This window comes from Xylaria bambusicola (assembly GCF_022495145.1).
Source record: "Xylaria bambusicola strain CBS 139988 unplaced genomic scaffold F5B22scaffold_9, whole genome shotgun sequence".
Classification (NCBI taxonomy): domain Eukaryota; kingdom Fungi; phylum Ascomycota; class Sordariomycetes; order Xylariales; family Xylariaceae; genus Xylaria; species Xylaria bambusicola.
Window position 1 is genome coordinate 722,249 of NW_025953562.1, and position 13,904 is coordinate 736,152.

At 48.5% G+C, this 13,904-nt stretch overlaps 2 protein-coding genes across 2 annotated transcripts in view; one reads left to right on the forward strand and one right to left on the reverse strand.

Annotated features, from left to right (window-relative positions):
* Positions 1 to 524: 524 nt before the first annotated feature.
* On the reverse strand, positions 525 to 2,423 carry F5B22DRAFT_662524 (histidine-specific methyltransferase; the record flags this gene model as incomplete). The annotated part of the gene is made up of 3 exons (XM_047980450.1): positions 1,420 to 2,423; positions 657 to 1,366; positions 525 to 598 (listed from the first exon to the last, which is right to left on the reverse strand). The coding sequence occupies exons 1-3, from the start codon at positions 1,713 to 1,715 to the stop codon at positions 525 to 527; spliced, it is 1,080 nt and encodes a 359-aa protein (XP_047833420.1). The 5' UTR covers positions 1,716 to 2,423.
* The window catches only part of F5B22DRAFT_662528 (acetyl-CoA synthetase-like protein), a 28,197-nt gene continuing 16,420 nt past the window's right edge, over positions 2,128 to 13,904 (forward strand). The window contains exons 1-2 of the mRNA XM_047980451.1: positions 2,128 to 4,895; positions 5,048 to 13,828. Coding sequence (XP_047833421.1) covers positions 2,754 to 4,895; positions 5,048 to 13,828 — 10,923 coding nt within the window. The 5' untranslated portion in view covers positions 2,128 to 2,753. The remainder of the gene's footprint in view (positions 4,896 to 5,047; positions 13,829 to 13,904) is intronic.

Genomic DNA, 13,904 nt, shown 5'->3' on the forward strand with positions numbered 1-13,904 from the left:
CCAACAATATCTTACCCGGCAAACCTAGACCAGGCAGACACCCGCGAAACGCACATCTATGGTTCAAAGACTTCGAGGGATTTCGGGACCGAACCAAGCCAATTAGAATCCGTGCGGTAATACAACATGGGAACATGCAGGTCTGATAGAGGGATTGGTATGCATGTTGCTAGAAAGGAGCTGGGACATGGTTTCGTATAAAAGGGTCTTGCGTCATGAGGCTCAGCAGAGACGCACGCAATCCTTGTAGAAAAAGCACCTACTGTGCTAGAGCAATTGTGAGCGGGGGCAGGGTCAATGTGCACATTTTCTGTCTCGGTGTAAAAATTAATAGAGATTTAGTATGATGTCTTAAGTAGCTAGGATGGTTCAAGCCTGCAGGAGGGTTACTTTTGTACGACAATCTATCGGCAGTTGATCGAGATTCAATGAATATGCAAAGTAAAATGGTGTGTAAGATTGCGAATTAGTTTCATTGCATGCTCTAGCCCCTATTTCATCGTAAACGTTGAAAAACCACACCCCTAGATTAACGCTCGTTGACTTTTACCACCATCTGTACCTATCGAATATGATTTGTTGTGAAGAAGGTAGAAGCCTGCGTGCAGATGTTAGGTTGTGTACTTGGGAGCCTGAGTGATAGGAAATGTACTAACAGTATTGTTCTTGCGTGTCCTTCCATACGCTGCCTACTTTCAGTCCAGCTTTCTCCGCGATCGAGTTTACGTGTGGCTCCGTCCACTTTCCTGACATAAAGTAATGGATCGGCTCTCCTTTCTTTATGGAGACTTGTATCTGATCGTGATCAAATTGTACATCAACATTCGGAACATAACTGTAGTGAAGTTCATGTTGATCTTCATCCCACGTAGGGACAGCTTCCCATTCAGCTTCTTTGAAAACTTCACGCCCCAATAAGCGATTCGCATGATGAAGGCCGTGAAGGAGGAATTTTCGTGATGGGCCATCATTAGGGTCGTAGGCCTTGAGAATGCTCTCTCGAACAGCGCATGAGTCAGCGGAAATCAAGAAGTTGCAGTCAAGCGACATCTTGCGACAAGCCTGACGAAACTGGCCTATTAATAGGCTTGCCTCTAGTTTGGTGAGGTTAGCAATGCTATTGCCTAGCCATAAGAAAGTCACAGTAGAGCCTGGAAGCTGAGCGGAGCCCGCGAGCCATTCCGCGCAATCATCGTAGGTTCCCTTGAGCCCAGATATGCTGATGCATTCTGAGTTGGCGAACTGCGTCTTGAGGTTCCCAAGATTTTTATACAGAGCATCGTCTGATACATCAAGAGCATAATAATGCACCTTACGTTGTTGGCGCTCTATTGCGGCTAACAGCCATGCTGTCTTACCGAGATTTCTGTAACTAGTTAGCATGGTATGACATGAATATCTGATTTCACGAGACCTTACCCGCAACCCAGTTCTATGATGATAGATCCTGTTGGCAATTGAGAGGCTATATCTTGCTGGTAGTTTGTCAAAATTTCCCATTCACAACGCTTAGGGTAGTAGTCAGGGGCCTGAGTCCAAGCGTCAAAGTTTTGCAGACCTTGATCATCCCAGAGTAGGAGAGATGGCAAGGTCTTAGGAGTGGCCTGTAGGCCTGCGATGATAGACTCTTTCAAGTTCAGAAGCCCCGACTTCCGAATGCTGTAGAGCTGAACGCTCTCGGTGGCTGAAGTGTCTAGCAACATAGGTTGAGACATAGTTTGGGAGGGTAGAGATAACAGATGTCCTGATGAAGATGGTGTACAGCAGGAATGTTACTATATTTGATATAAGCGCCTTGCCTAGGTCTGCTCTGATGAGATTACACAACTCCTAAAATCACGTTCTCTGTCACAGCTAATTTCACCCAAAATGTAGGCAACATAATCACACCGTGACCGCATCAGCGAGAATGCTAACGTGATAGTTCTAGGCGCCTGCGAGGTGTAATATTGGCACAGAAGAATCTAGAGTTCCGGCGCCGCTTACTGAATGAAGCCCGAGGCCGTGGAGAACACAACAAATCTCGTCATCTTCTCCACTCCTGGAGTTATGTACCGCTGTGACGGTGGGTATTCCGCGCCTATTGCAACCCATGTATATTGAGCCGGCATGGAGTCAGAAGGATGCTGTATCCTGTCCACTCCCTTGCGACTCTATGCGGCATAGCTTGGATCCGAACAACTTTACGAGCTGAGCATGAATTGGTCACGAACCTGCCTGTGTTTTCGTGACATGTACCCACAATTGGCGTAGGTAACTTATACTTGAGGGTTGTTTTGTGAGTACCCGGTTGATCTGCATCAATAATAAGCAGAGTGTGACAAGCTTACGGTACCCGAAGGATAGAGCCGGTATGCTGGTGATTGGGCGGCGATGATTTTGGCGACATGCCTGTGTTACTTGTCGAGGACCTCGCTTTGTGCAATTTCTACTTTAGGTAGTTGCGAAGTGTTGTACGGGTCAAAGGGGTTATGGTACTTACATATCCGACATGTCTTGGCAATATCGCGTTAGAAGACTTCATGATTACATGTGCCTTTAAATGTCTCTTGTGAAGAGCTTGAGTTGAGTAGATTATATCTCGACTGTACTCTGAGCTGTTGAAGATCGAAAATCCGTACATCGTGCTGTAATTTCGGCGCTTTTCTTTGTAAAATTGCGATACTGTATCAGGGAGAGAGAGGACACAACTATCTCCCTGTTCGCGTCGAAGTCATTCTCGAATTTTGCTGGTTTTGCCAATCCACCACATAATGGCGCCGCACTTCGACCAGATTGTCCTGACTGACCACGGCACCTCTAGCACAAATGGCGTTGCTTCACATCTCAAGAAGAAGAAGAATGGCGTTCAAGACGCTAGTGAAAGTGTCGAAATGTTGGAACTGAAGCCAATGGTCTCGCATATCCCACAAACATTCAATGTCTGCGTACACCATATGATCCAAGATCGCGCTGCTTCACAGCCCAAAGCGCCTGCAGTATGCGCATGGGACGGTCAGTTGAGCTATGCAGAGCTAGATGCCTTCTCTTCATCATTCGCGGCTCTTCTAGCCCAGCACAAAGTAGGCCCTGAGGTATACGTCCCTATCTATTCAGAAAAGTCGGTCTGGGTCCCTGTGGTGATGCTCGCAGTGTTGAAGGCAGGTGGTGTCTTCGTGCTGTTAGACCCATCCCATCCAACAAGTCGACTAGAAGAGATTTGCCGGACTGTTGGTGCCACAACCATCGTGGCGTCACGACGGCTGGTTGAGAAAGCAGAAATCTTAGCGCCTGATGTCGTCGTAATGGGCGACGACTTAGCGAGATCTTCGCCTGCATTCTCTGCAGGTGCTGTGCATCCTCGGAATGCGGCTTACGCCGTGTTCACCTCAGGCACATCCGGAAAACCGAAAGGCGTCATCATCGACCATAGGGCTTTTTGCAGCAGTGCAGTGGCACATGCTGAAGCTCTCGGCATGGATGCCAGCTCTCGGGTGCTGCAATTTGCTTCACACGCGTTCGATGGTTCTCTGACGGAGATGTTGACGACATTGATCGTGGGTGCCTGCATCTGCATTCCCTCTGACGAGGGACGAACACGTGACCTAGCTGGCGAAGCGCGGAACTTGAAGCCCAGCTGGGCAATACTTACGCCGTCGGTCACGCGGATTCTCAATGTCCACGACTTTCCGACCTTGCGCACATTGGTTCTAGGTGGAGAGGCAATCCATGCGAACGATGTCCGCAAATGGGCGCCGCACGTGGAACTGTTTGTCGCGTACGGCGTGAGCGAGTGCGCGGTCGCCAACGTTGCGCGACGATGCACGATTGATGACATCGACCACACCAATCTAGGCTTTGGCACTGGTGTCACGTGTTGGATCGTCAATCCAGATGATGTTGATCAGCTGGTATCGGTTGGCCAAGTTGGCGAGCTCCTCCTTGACGGGCCGGCAGTGGGCCGTGGTTACATTAATAATACTGAGCGGACCACCCAGTCCTTCATTGATCCGCCTCAATGGTATCGTCAATATCGGCCGGACTTCGCTTCACCAGGAGTGAAGCTGTACAAAACAGGAGACTTGGTGTCATATAGCGCTGCGCGAGATGGTTCGATACGCTATGTCGGACGCAAAGATGACCAAGTCAAATTCCACGGCCAGCGGCTGGAGGTTGAGGAGGTCGAACACCATCTGCGACACGTCCTTCCCACCGCCCGCGGGCTCGTGGTGGATGTTGCAAATGCTGATGGAACTGAGACCTTGGTCGCGTTCATTCTCCCAGACATTGATAACGCCGCGCGACATGGTAACGGGCACGTTGAGGGATTCGTTAGCTCAAGCGATGAGTTTCGTGCACAGGTGCAGCTCGTGCAACAACAGCTGACTGGGTCGATACCCAAATGGATGATTCCAAGTGTCTTTTTGCCTCTAATATCCATACCACTTTTACCGAGTGGGAAGACTGATAGACGACGGCTACGTTCCTTAGCCTCAAGCCTCACCCGGTCTCAACTCAACTCGTATATATCTTTCTCGTCTTTGACGGCGAAGCGACAGCCAGCCACGCCAAAGGAAGAAATACTCCAACGCCTTTGGGCCAATTCTCTTCAGATCTCAACAGAAGATATCGGCTTAGATGATAAGTTTTTTGATTTAGGAGGCAATTCTATCTCTGCGATGAAGCTAGCCGGCGCAGCTCGGCAGGAGGGACTGAGTCTCCCAGTTCGCCTTGTATACGAACATGACAGCCTTGAAACCATGGCATCTCTAGCTCAGCTTAACTCGCCGGGCAGTAGTGATCATGTTAAGCCATTTTCTCTGCTCCCAGACTCGGCCAGTACCGAGGCCTGTATCGCGGCTGCTATCCAGCAGTGCCAACTTCATAGCACTTCTGAAGTCGAGGATCTGTATCCCGTATGTTACTCCCAGAGCCGCTCCCTTGCCATCCAACCAACTTGCATAGAGGTGACTACTCTGTAGAAGATGCGTACCTTGGGAGCCTGCAAACCTCCTAGCCCTTATCTTTCTCAACTGCCGGATTAATTGCTAACTCTAACGAATTATAGTGCACTGCTCTACAGGAAGGTTTGATGTCACTGACCCTCAAGAGACCTGGTGCATACACTGTTGCTTTCGAGTATGAGCTTCCTGCTGAACTTGATGTGCCTCAATTCAAGAGCGCATGGAATGATGTAGTGAATGCGAACCCTATTCTTCGAACGCGCATCATACAGATAAGCGGCTCTCTCTACCAAGCAGTTATCCGTGGAGCCCTTCCATGGGTCTCAGAAACAACTCAGAGAGCTACCCTAGATAATTGGAAAATAGGTGGCCCACTGGCTCGTCTATCCCTTGAAACATCATCTGGTGGTGGCCATTACCAGCTTGTTTTCGCCTTTCACCACGCCATTAGTGATGGGTGGGCCATGCCACTGCTTCTACAACAGGTGCAGGCAGCATATGAAGGTTTCACACTGGTACCTCGTCCCTTTAATAATTTCATCGCTTATATACTTCAAATGCGGACTAACTCCGAAGATTTCTGGAAAAATCAATTTAAAGATTTGCAATCTGCTACATTCCCTGCTCTTCCCGCTACAGCTTACATCCCTCAGCCTACCCTTAAGAAGGCTCTCGATATACCACTCGACTTTCGAGGGAGATCCGAATTTAGTGCGCCTAACCGACTTAAACTCGCCTGGAGCATTCTCATCTCGCTTTATACAGATTGCTCAGATACCGTATTTGGTGTTACTGTCTCTGGCCGTGGAGCGCCAGTCTTTGCAATAGGGGATATGACTGGACCGACGATCGCGTCTATACCTTGTCGTGTCAATGTATCCCCGGGCACCTCAGTCGGGGATGCACTGAGGATAGTGCAGCGTCAATCTACAGATGTAATTCCCTTTGAGCAATTTGGTCTACAGCATATCGCCCGAATTGGACCTGAAGCTGCCACTGCGAGCCAGTTTCAGAGCTTGTTGGTTATTCAACCCGAGAAAGACCAACTTCCAGAGCTGTTCAGAAATTCCAAGGATCTAGCTTCTCTCGATGCATTTAGCACGTATGCGATCACATTGATCGTTGAACAATTGGCCAACTCTGTACATATAGTGGCTACTTACGATCCTAATGTAATTGAAGAAATACAATTCAACCGAATGCTGCACCAATTTAGACATATCTTTCAGCAGCTTATTCCATCACAGAAGTCTCTTTCTATTTCCGAGTTGGACACAACAAGCGTAGAAGATTGGTCTGAACTCAGGCGATGGAACCAGTCTCTTCCAGAACCGGTCCATTCATGTGCACATGAACTTATCCGGAGACAGTCTGACCTTCGCCCAGATGCCCCCGCCGTATGTGGTTGGGACGGATCATTCAGTTACGGTGAGCTAGAGCAACTCTCATCAAGCTTTGCCACATGCTTGATAGACCTGGGTGTTGGTCCTGAAATCTTCATCCCGCTCCTATTCGAAAAGTCTAGATGGACTACAATTACTATGCTAGGTGTACTCAAAGCTGGAGGAGCATTTATTCTTCTTGACCCCTCCCACCCCACACAGCGGTTACAAAGTATTTGTCGAGATGCCAAAGCCCCATTCGTTATCAGCTCGGAGCGAAACGCTGCCATGGCTAAAAGCCTAACGTCACGTGCAGTTATTCTCAACGTAGATTGGAAGCCTTCCGAGACGCCTACCAAAGTCATTTCTATGCCCAACTCTCTAGTCCAACCCCATAATTCTATGTACGCAGTCTTCACTTCAGGGTCTACAGGCATGCCAAAAGGCGCGGTTCACTCTCACATATCCTGGTGTACAAGCGCTCAGGCGAACCGTGTCGGCCTGTATCTTGAACCCGATTCAAGAGTCTTCCAATTTGCTGCTTACGCCTTTGACATCAGCATTGCGGATAATCTACTCACTCTAGTTGCGGGAGGGTGTATCTGTGTTCCGTCAAACCAAGATATCCAAGGTGGAAGCCTGATTGACTCTATTAATAGCCTTGGCGCCAACTGGGCCTGTCTCACACCCTCTGTCGCTCGGATTATTGATCCTAATGAGACACCTGGCTTGAAAAAGCTTGTGCTCTGTGGAGAGCCTATCGCTAATGAAGTAATATCGCTTTGGGCTCCTCACGCCCACCTGCTGAATCTATATGGCCCTGCAGAGTGTGCAATCCTTACTACCCTACACCGGAATGTCCGTAACAATAAAGATCCTAATAACATCGCCTTCCCTACCAGTGCGGTGTGCTGGGTAGTTGATATGAACAACGAGAGAAGATTAGCGCCCGTTGGTACTGTGGGCGAGTTGTTTGTCGAATCGCCTATTGTAGGACTTGGTTATCTTAATAACCCCGAGCGCACTGCTGCCTCATTCGTTACGGCAACGGAATACCCTGCCTGGCTGTCTAATTTTCGACCATCAGGATCAGCTCGCCTCTACCGAACGGGTGATCTTGTCCAATACACGAGCGATGGATCCTTGCGCTACGTCAGTCGTAAAGATACCCAAACCAAGCTTCGAGGACAACGTATCGAGCTCGGTGAAGTCGAACACCATCTGCACCAATGTTTTCCGGAGGCAGAAGAGGCAGTTGCTGAAGTAGTCTTGCATAAGAATACAAATAGGCCAGCATTGACAGCATTCATTGTGTCTAAGCAGAGGATGTTCAGAATGTCAGATGCTCGCTTCAGGGTTCTCGCTGCAGAAGCTACCGGGAAGCTTGAGGCTCTTCTGCCTATCTACATGGTGCCCACCGTGTTCCTGCCAGTGAATTATTTGCCGTATAGTAAGTCTGGCAAGCTGGACCGCAAACTACTTCGTAGCATGGCGGCAGATATCTCGCCAGAAGAGTATAGCGAACCTTCAGCCCCTGTGCAGGCTATTCATTCATCTCGTGAAGAGCACATTTTGCAAGAACTTTTCGCTCAAGTCTTGCAAGTTAAACCTGACAGAATAGGTCCTCGCGATCATTTCTTCCGCTTGGGTGGAGATTCGATTCTAGCTATGAATCTAGTGGCGTTGGCGAAAGACCGTGGCCTAAGTTTCAATACTGCTGATGTATTCAGACATCCAACAGTGTATTCACTGGCAAAGATTGCACAAAATTATACAAATGGTGTTGAGCATCATGTTGAGCCGCTTTCTTTGCTCCAGGGTGAAGCTCATCAAGGCGACATCCTAAAGGACGTTGCCAGTCAGTGCCAAGTAGATGAAGACATTGTTGAGGACATTTACCCATGTACTCCCTTACAAGAAGGTCTGATGGCTCTTGCGGTGAAGACGCCAGGCATGTACATTGCTCGATTCAAGTACCTGATTCCTCCGAGTACAGATATTTCTCGATTTCAAGAGGCTTGGAATGCAGTTATCGTTGCTAATTCGATCTTACGCACGCGCTTGGTACAATCAGGTAACACTAACATCTTTCAAACCGTTTTAAAACAACTGCCACCGTGGGAGTTTTTTGATACCTCGGATGGGCAGCAGAACCACGCAGAAGCCCTCTCCATGGGCTTAGGCTCGCCCTTGGTGCACCTGTCTCTTGCTCCTTTACCTGACAGAAATAACTGGCATCAGTTTCTCTGGGTTATCCACCATTCATTATACGATGGATGGACTCTCCCCTTGCTTTGGGAACAAGTTAAGAGATCATATGAGGCACAGGATCTGATCTCTCGGCCATTCAACTATTTCGTTCGCCACATTGGCCGAACTCAAGGAGCCCACGACTTTTGGATCTCACAATTTGACGATCTAAATATAGCGACATTCCCTCAACTCCCTAGTCTTGACTACCGCCCCAATCCTAATCAGTCCTTTACTCATTCTATCACGGGGTCTTCAGACTATAAGAAAGACTACACGCTGTCGACTCTAATTCAGCTGTCGTGGGCAATTGTTCTTTCACGCTACACAGATTCTGATGATGTGGTCTTTGGGCTAACTTCGAATGGCCGCGCGACTGCTTTGGATGGCATATCTGAGATCACTGGCCCTACTATTGCCACTGTCCCAGTCAGAGTGCTCTTACCTGGGGATAGAACGCTAAATGCCTCGCTATCGGCATTGCAAGAACAGACTCTCGCAACTATCCCTTTCCTGCATTACGGATTGCAGAATATCCGCAGGATCAGCCCTGATGCATCCACAGCATGCGGATTCCAGACCCAGCTGGTCATTCAACCCTCGGATATTACATCAGAATTGGATCTTGGTGGGTTGGCTACCGCAGAATCAGAGAGGTTCGACGGCTATGAAGGGTTTGCAAGCTACTCATTCGTCATGTTCCTTCACTTACAGGAAGGGTCGAATGACTTGGAAATCTCCGTTAATTTCGATCCTAACGTTCTCGTAGAACATGAGGCCCGTAGGTTGGTAGAGCAGTTCCATGCTGTCTTACACCGGTTGTCGGCGAAACATGACCATCTTCTTAAAGATATTGAAGTCATGAGCGAAGAGGATACGATCCAGCTTGCGATTTGGAATGGCCATGTTCCACCGCCTGCGCTGGAAACTCTACACGACCTCGTCACTCGTAACAGTATCAAGACCCCAAATAGTTCAGCTGTATGTGCGGGGGATGGGAAGTTGACATACGACGAGTTAAACACCTGGTCGGCACGGTTGGCGGGACGGCTTCTTACCATGGGAGTCGAAACGGAGTCTACAGTCGCAGTCTGTCTGGAAAAATCTCGGTGGTCGATTGTGACCCTTCTTGCCGTGCTTCGTGCTGGCTGTGCATGTGTGCTTATCGATCCGGGATATCCACGCCGCCGAATAGAGGAAATTATCAAGAAAACTAGGCCACGACTTATAATTGTATCAAAGGCCCATCTGGCCCTTGTAGAAAGCCTCGTGCCTCGAGTACTGTCCATCTCAGAAACCTCAATTAAGGAGCTCCCGCCACATGGAACAAGACTGCCCAAAGTTCAGCCCCAAGCCGCTGCTGTAATTTTGTTCACTTCAGGCAGTACAGGTACACCAAAAGGTATCGTCATGGAGCATCGCAACCTCTGTACGAGCATTCTAGCCCATGCTGGTGCTATGGAAATTTCTTCGGACTCACGATCCTTGCATTTTGCTTCGTACGCTTTTGATGTGAGCATCTACGAAATATTCAATACTCTGGTATTTGGAGGTTGCGTCTGCATTCCATCAGAACACGATCGAATGAATAGGCTAGCTAAATTTATTCGCGATCAACAAGTTAACTGGGCTCTATTGACGCCATCTACACTGAATCTGTTTCGACCGGAGGATGTGCCTTCCTTGAAGACCCTGGTGCTTGCAGGAGAAGCAGTCACCCGCGACCCAGTAGACATATGGGCCAGCAAAGTAAGTCTCATCAATGCATACGGCCCAGCTGAGGGTACTTTTTGCACAGTTGGACCCATCCCATCTTCGGGATGGAGACCCGGCACGATTGGGCGAATGGTAGGAAGTGTTGGTTGGATCGTAGACACATCGAGTCCAGACACACGATTAGCAGCCATCGGCACCATTGGAGAGCTGTTGATCGAGGGCGCAATTGTAACAAGAGGGTACCTCGATGAACCGGACAAGACAGCTGCGGCTTATATCAATCCACCCGCCTGGCTACGTACCTTTCGCTCGGGTCGACAAACCGGACGTCTGTACAAGACTGGCGATCTGGTACAGTACAACCCTGATGGCACTATACGCTATGTCGGCCGAAAAGATACTCAAATAAAGTTACGAGGTCAACGAGTAGAACTGGGCGAAGTCGAGTATCATGTGAAGAGTCGCTTTGCTAGTGCGACTGATGTTATCGTTGATGTTATCGCTCCCCCTACAGAAGGCAAGGCGGCTTACCTTGCTGCATTTATTTGCTCGAACATAGACACAACAACCACCAACGAGGACTCTAATAGTATTTTCCAACAGCCAAGTGATAGTTTCCGAGAATGGTCTCAGAAGGCAACAGCAGAGTTATTATCTTCCATCCCATCATACATGGTTCCCGAGGTACTACTCCCGTTAAGGAAGTTGCCTCTTACTCGGAGCGGTAAAGTAGATCGACGACATTTACGAGAAGCTTGTATGTCCCTGTCTATTGATCAGATCCAATCATATTCCATTGTAGTTGAGACCACCAAACGAGCAGCAACTACAGATACTGAACGAACTTTACAACTAATTTGGGCACGCGTATTGAACCTCCCTGCTGAATCTATCGGCATGGATGACAATTTCTTCCGCCTTGGGGGCGACTCCATTAACGCCATGCAAGTTGTCGCTCAGTGTGCCTCTGCTGGATTGAAAACTTCCGTTGCGGTCCTATTTCAAAGCAAGACAATCGGGCAGATGAGCATACGAACCGAACAGATGCAGCACTCTCCCTCATTCGCAGCTGAAACTATCAATAGGCGATTCAACCTGTCACCAGCGCAGAAGTTGTTTTTTAACGTTGCTGGCAGAGCGTATAACCACTTCAACCAGAACCTGACATTCCGGCTCGCTAAACCCTTATTAAAAGAGAGGGTGATGGAAGCTGTTCTCTGGCTTGTTACAAACCATTCAATGCTACGTGCTCGGTTCAGCCAGTCTTCTGATGGTCAATGGGAGCAATTCATTACTGATGATCATGCTCATAGCTTTTCGTTCATAGAGCACAGAGTGCCAACAAGAAGCGAAGCGCAGTGCTTAATCCATGCCGATCAAAGAAGACTGGACATTCAAAAGGGACCTCTATTCCTCTGTCACGTGATTGAGATTGATGAGGATGCCGAACTCTACCTCTCGCTTACAGCGCATCACTTGATAGTCGATATAGTGTCTTGGAGAGTCCTCCTATCTGATCTAGAGCTCCTCCTTCATGGCAAACAGCAACCACTCGCGCCACCTATGCCATTCCAAACTTGGAGTCGGCTACAGATCTCATACGCGGCGAAGAACCTGCATCCTACCAATGTTATACCCCAGTACACCCCCATAGACATGTCATCCTACTGGGGAATTGAAAGCACAAAAAATTACTGGGGCGATGCTATCGAAAGTAGCTTTATTCTAGGAAAGAGTGAAACGCAGGCTCTACTTGGGCCAGCCAATGATGCCTTTAGCACTACACCAGTTGAAATTATTCACGCAGCTCTTCTTCAGGCCTTCGTCCAGACTTTCCGCAGTCGACGTCCGCCAGTAATCTTCTCCGAGGCGCACGGTCGCGAACCGTGGAACCCTGCTATTGACCTGACCCGGACAGTTGGTTGGTTCACGACAATGTGGCCTGCAGATATCTTTATTCAGCCACATGATGGCATACTTGACATCGTGCGAAAAACAAAAGATGCACGGCGTCAGGTGAAGAGCAATGGATGGGAATACTTTACATCTCGTTATCTTCATCCCAAAGGTGCAGCGCACTTACACCAGGAGCCACCTTTTGAGGTACTGTTCAATTTCGACCCAGGCTTCACGAAAAACCCGACGACTCTGCTTCAGCCGTCCTCTCTTACTGAGGGGGAGCTCCACCAAATGTCACCTGAGATTCTACGGTTTGCATTATTTGATGTCTTATCCGAGGTCAAAGGCTCTCAATTGCTAATCCGCTTCATTTATAATCGGCACATGCAACGGCAGGAGGCGCCAATCAGCCAATGGATCGAGAACACGAAGAAATCTCTCCAGTTGGCCGCTAAAGACTTGGTCAACTGTGCTCCAGGTTTTACGGCTTCAGACTTCCAACTGTTGAAATACTCATATGAGGAATTCGACGAATTCAACGAGACTGTAGTTGCAAAACTGAGGTCACAGTCTTCAGAGGTCAAAGATGCCTACCCTTGTTCTCCAATACAAGAGGGTATGATACTCAGTCAAGCTAAGGCCACGGGTCTGTATATCAATCGATGGTTTTGGATGGCAAAATCCCAAGATGGGTCCCTCATAGATCCAAAACAACTCATAAATGCCTGGTATCAGGTACTGCAAAAGCATCCGCTTCTTCGAACAGTGCTCTTCGACAACCCAGATCGAAGCGGCAAGCATAGCCAGCTTGTTCTCAAGGAACCCCAAACTGAGATGTGCGCCATACTTAAAAGCAGCGACGACCCTCTGAAAAATCTCAAGACACACCAATTCGAGATACAACCTTTAAGCCCACCGCATCGGCTTGCCATCTGTGTATCGTCTTCCGGGGAGCTCGCCTGTTTGTTACAAATAGACCACACGGTTGTTGACGGCATATCAAGACAGCTCTTGTTACGTGATATTCGGCTTGCATATGACCATAAGCTTGAAATGTCAACGCAAAATACCTACCGGGAATACATCCGTCACCTAGAGAGCCAACCGCTCAGCGATGCCATCATGTATTGGGAAAAGTATCTTGCCTCAGCTGAACCATGCATATTGCCAGCATCACCGCCTCGTGGATTGTTGGATGATACTAAGAACACGAAACAATTTCTTCAACTCGCCCTTCCATTCAACACTGAGATCCGAGAGTTCTGTGCGCGGCATGGATTGACAGTAGCCAACACATTCCAACTAGCTTGGGCGCTTGTGTTGAGAGTTTACCTCAACTCGAGTTCTGCGTGTTTCGGTTACATGACATCCGGAAGAGACGTCCCAATTCCTGGCATCGATAACGCTGTTGGTCCATTCATTAACCTGCTTATTTGTAACATTGGGCTTAACTCAGACGAACGCGTCCTGGACTTGCTACACAAGAATCAAGCAGAGTTTGTGGAAAGTTTGGTGTACCAACATCTATCAATGGCTGAGAAGGTCAAAGCAACCAAGTCGCCTGAAACCATGTTATTCAATACAATTATGTCTGTTCAGAAGGAAATCGAGGACTCTCCTAACGACTGTACTATCGAGGTTCAAGATTTCAGTGGCGATGATCCCACCGAGGCAAGTAATCTATCTCATCGCTCACTTATCTGCATTGTTGCTA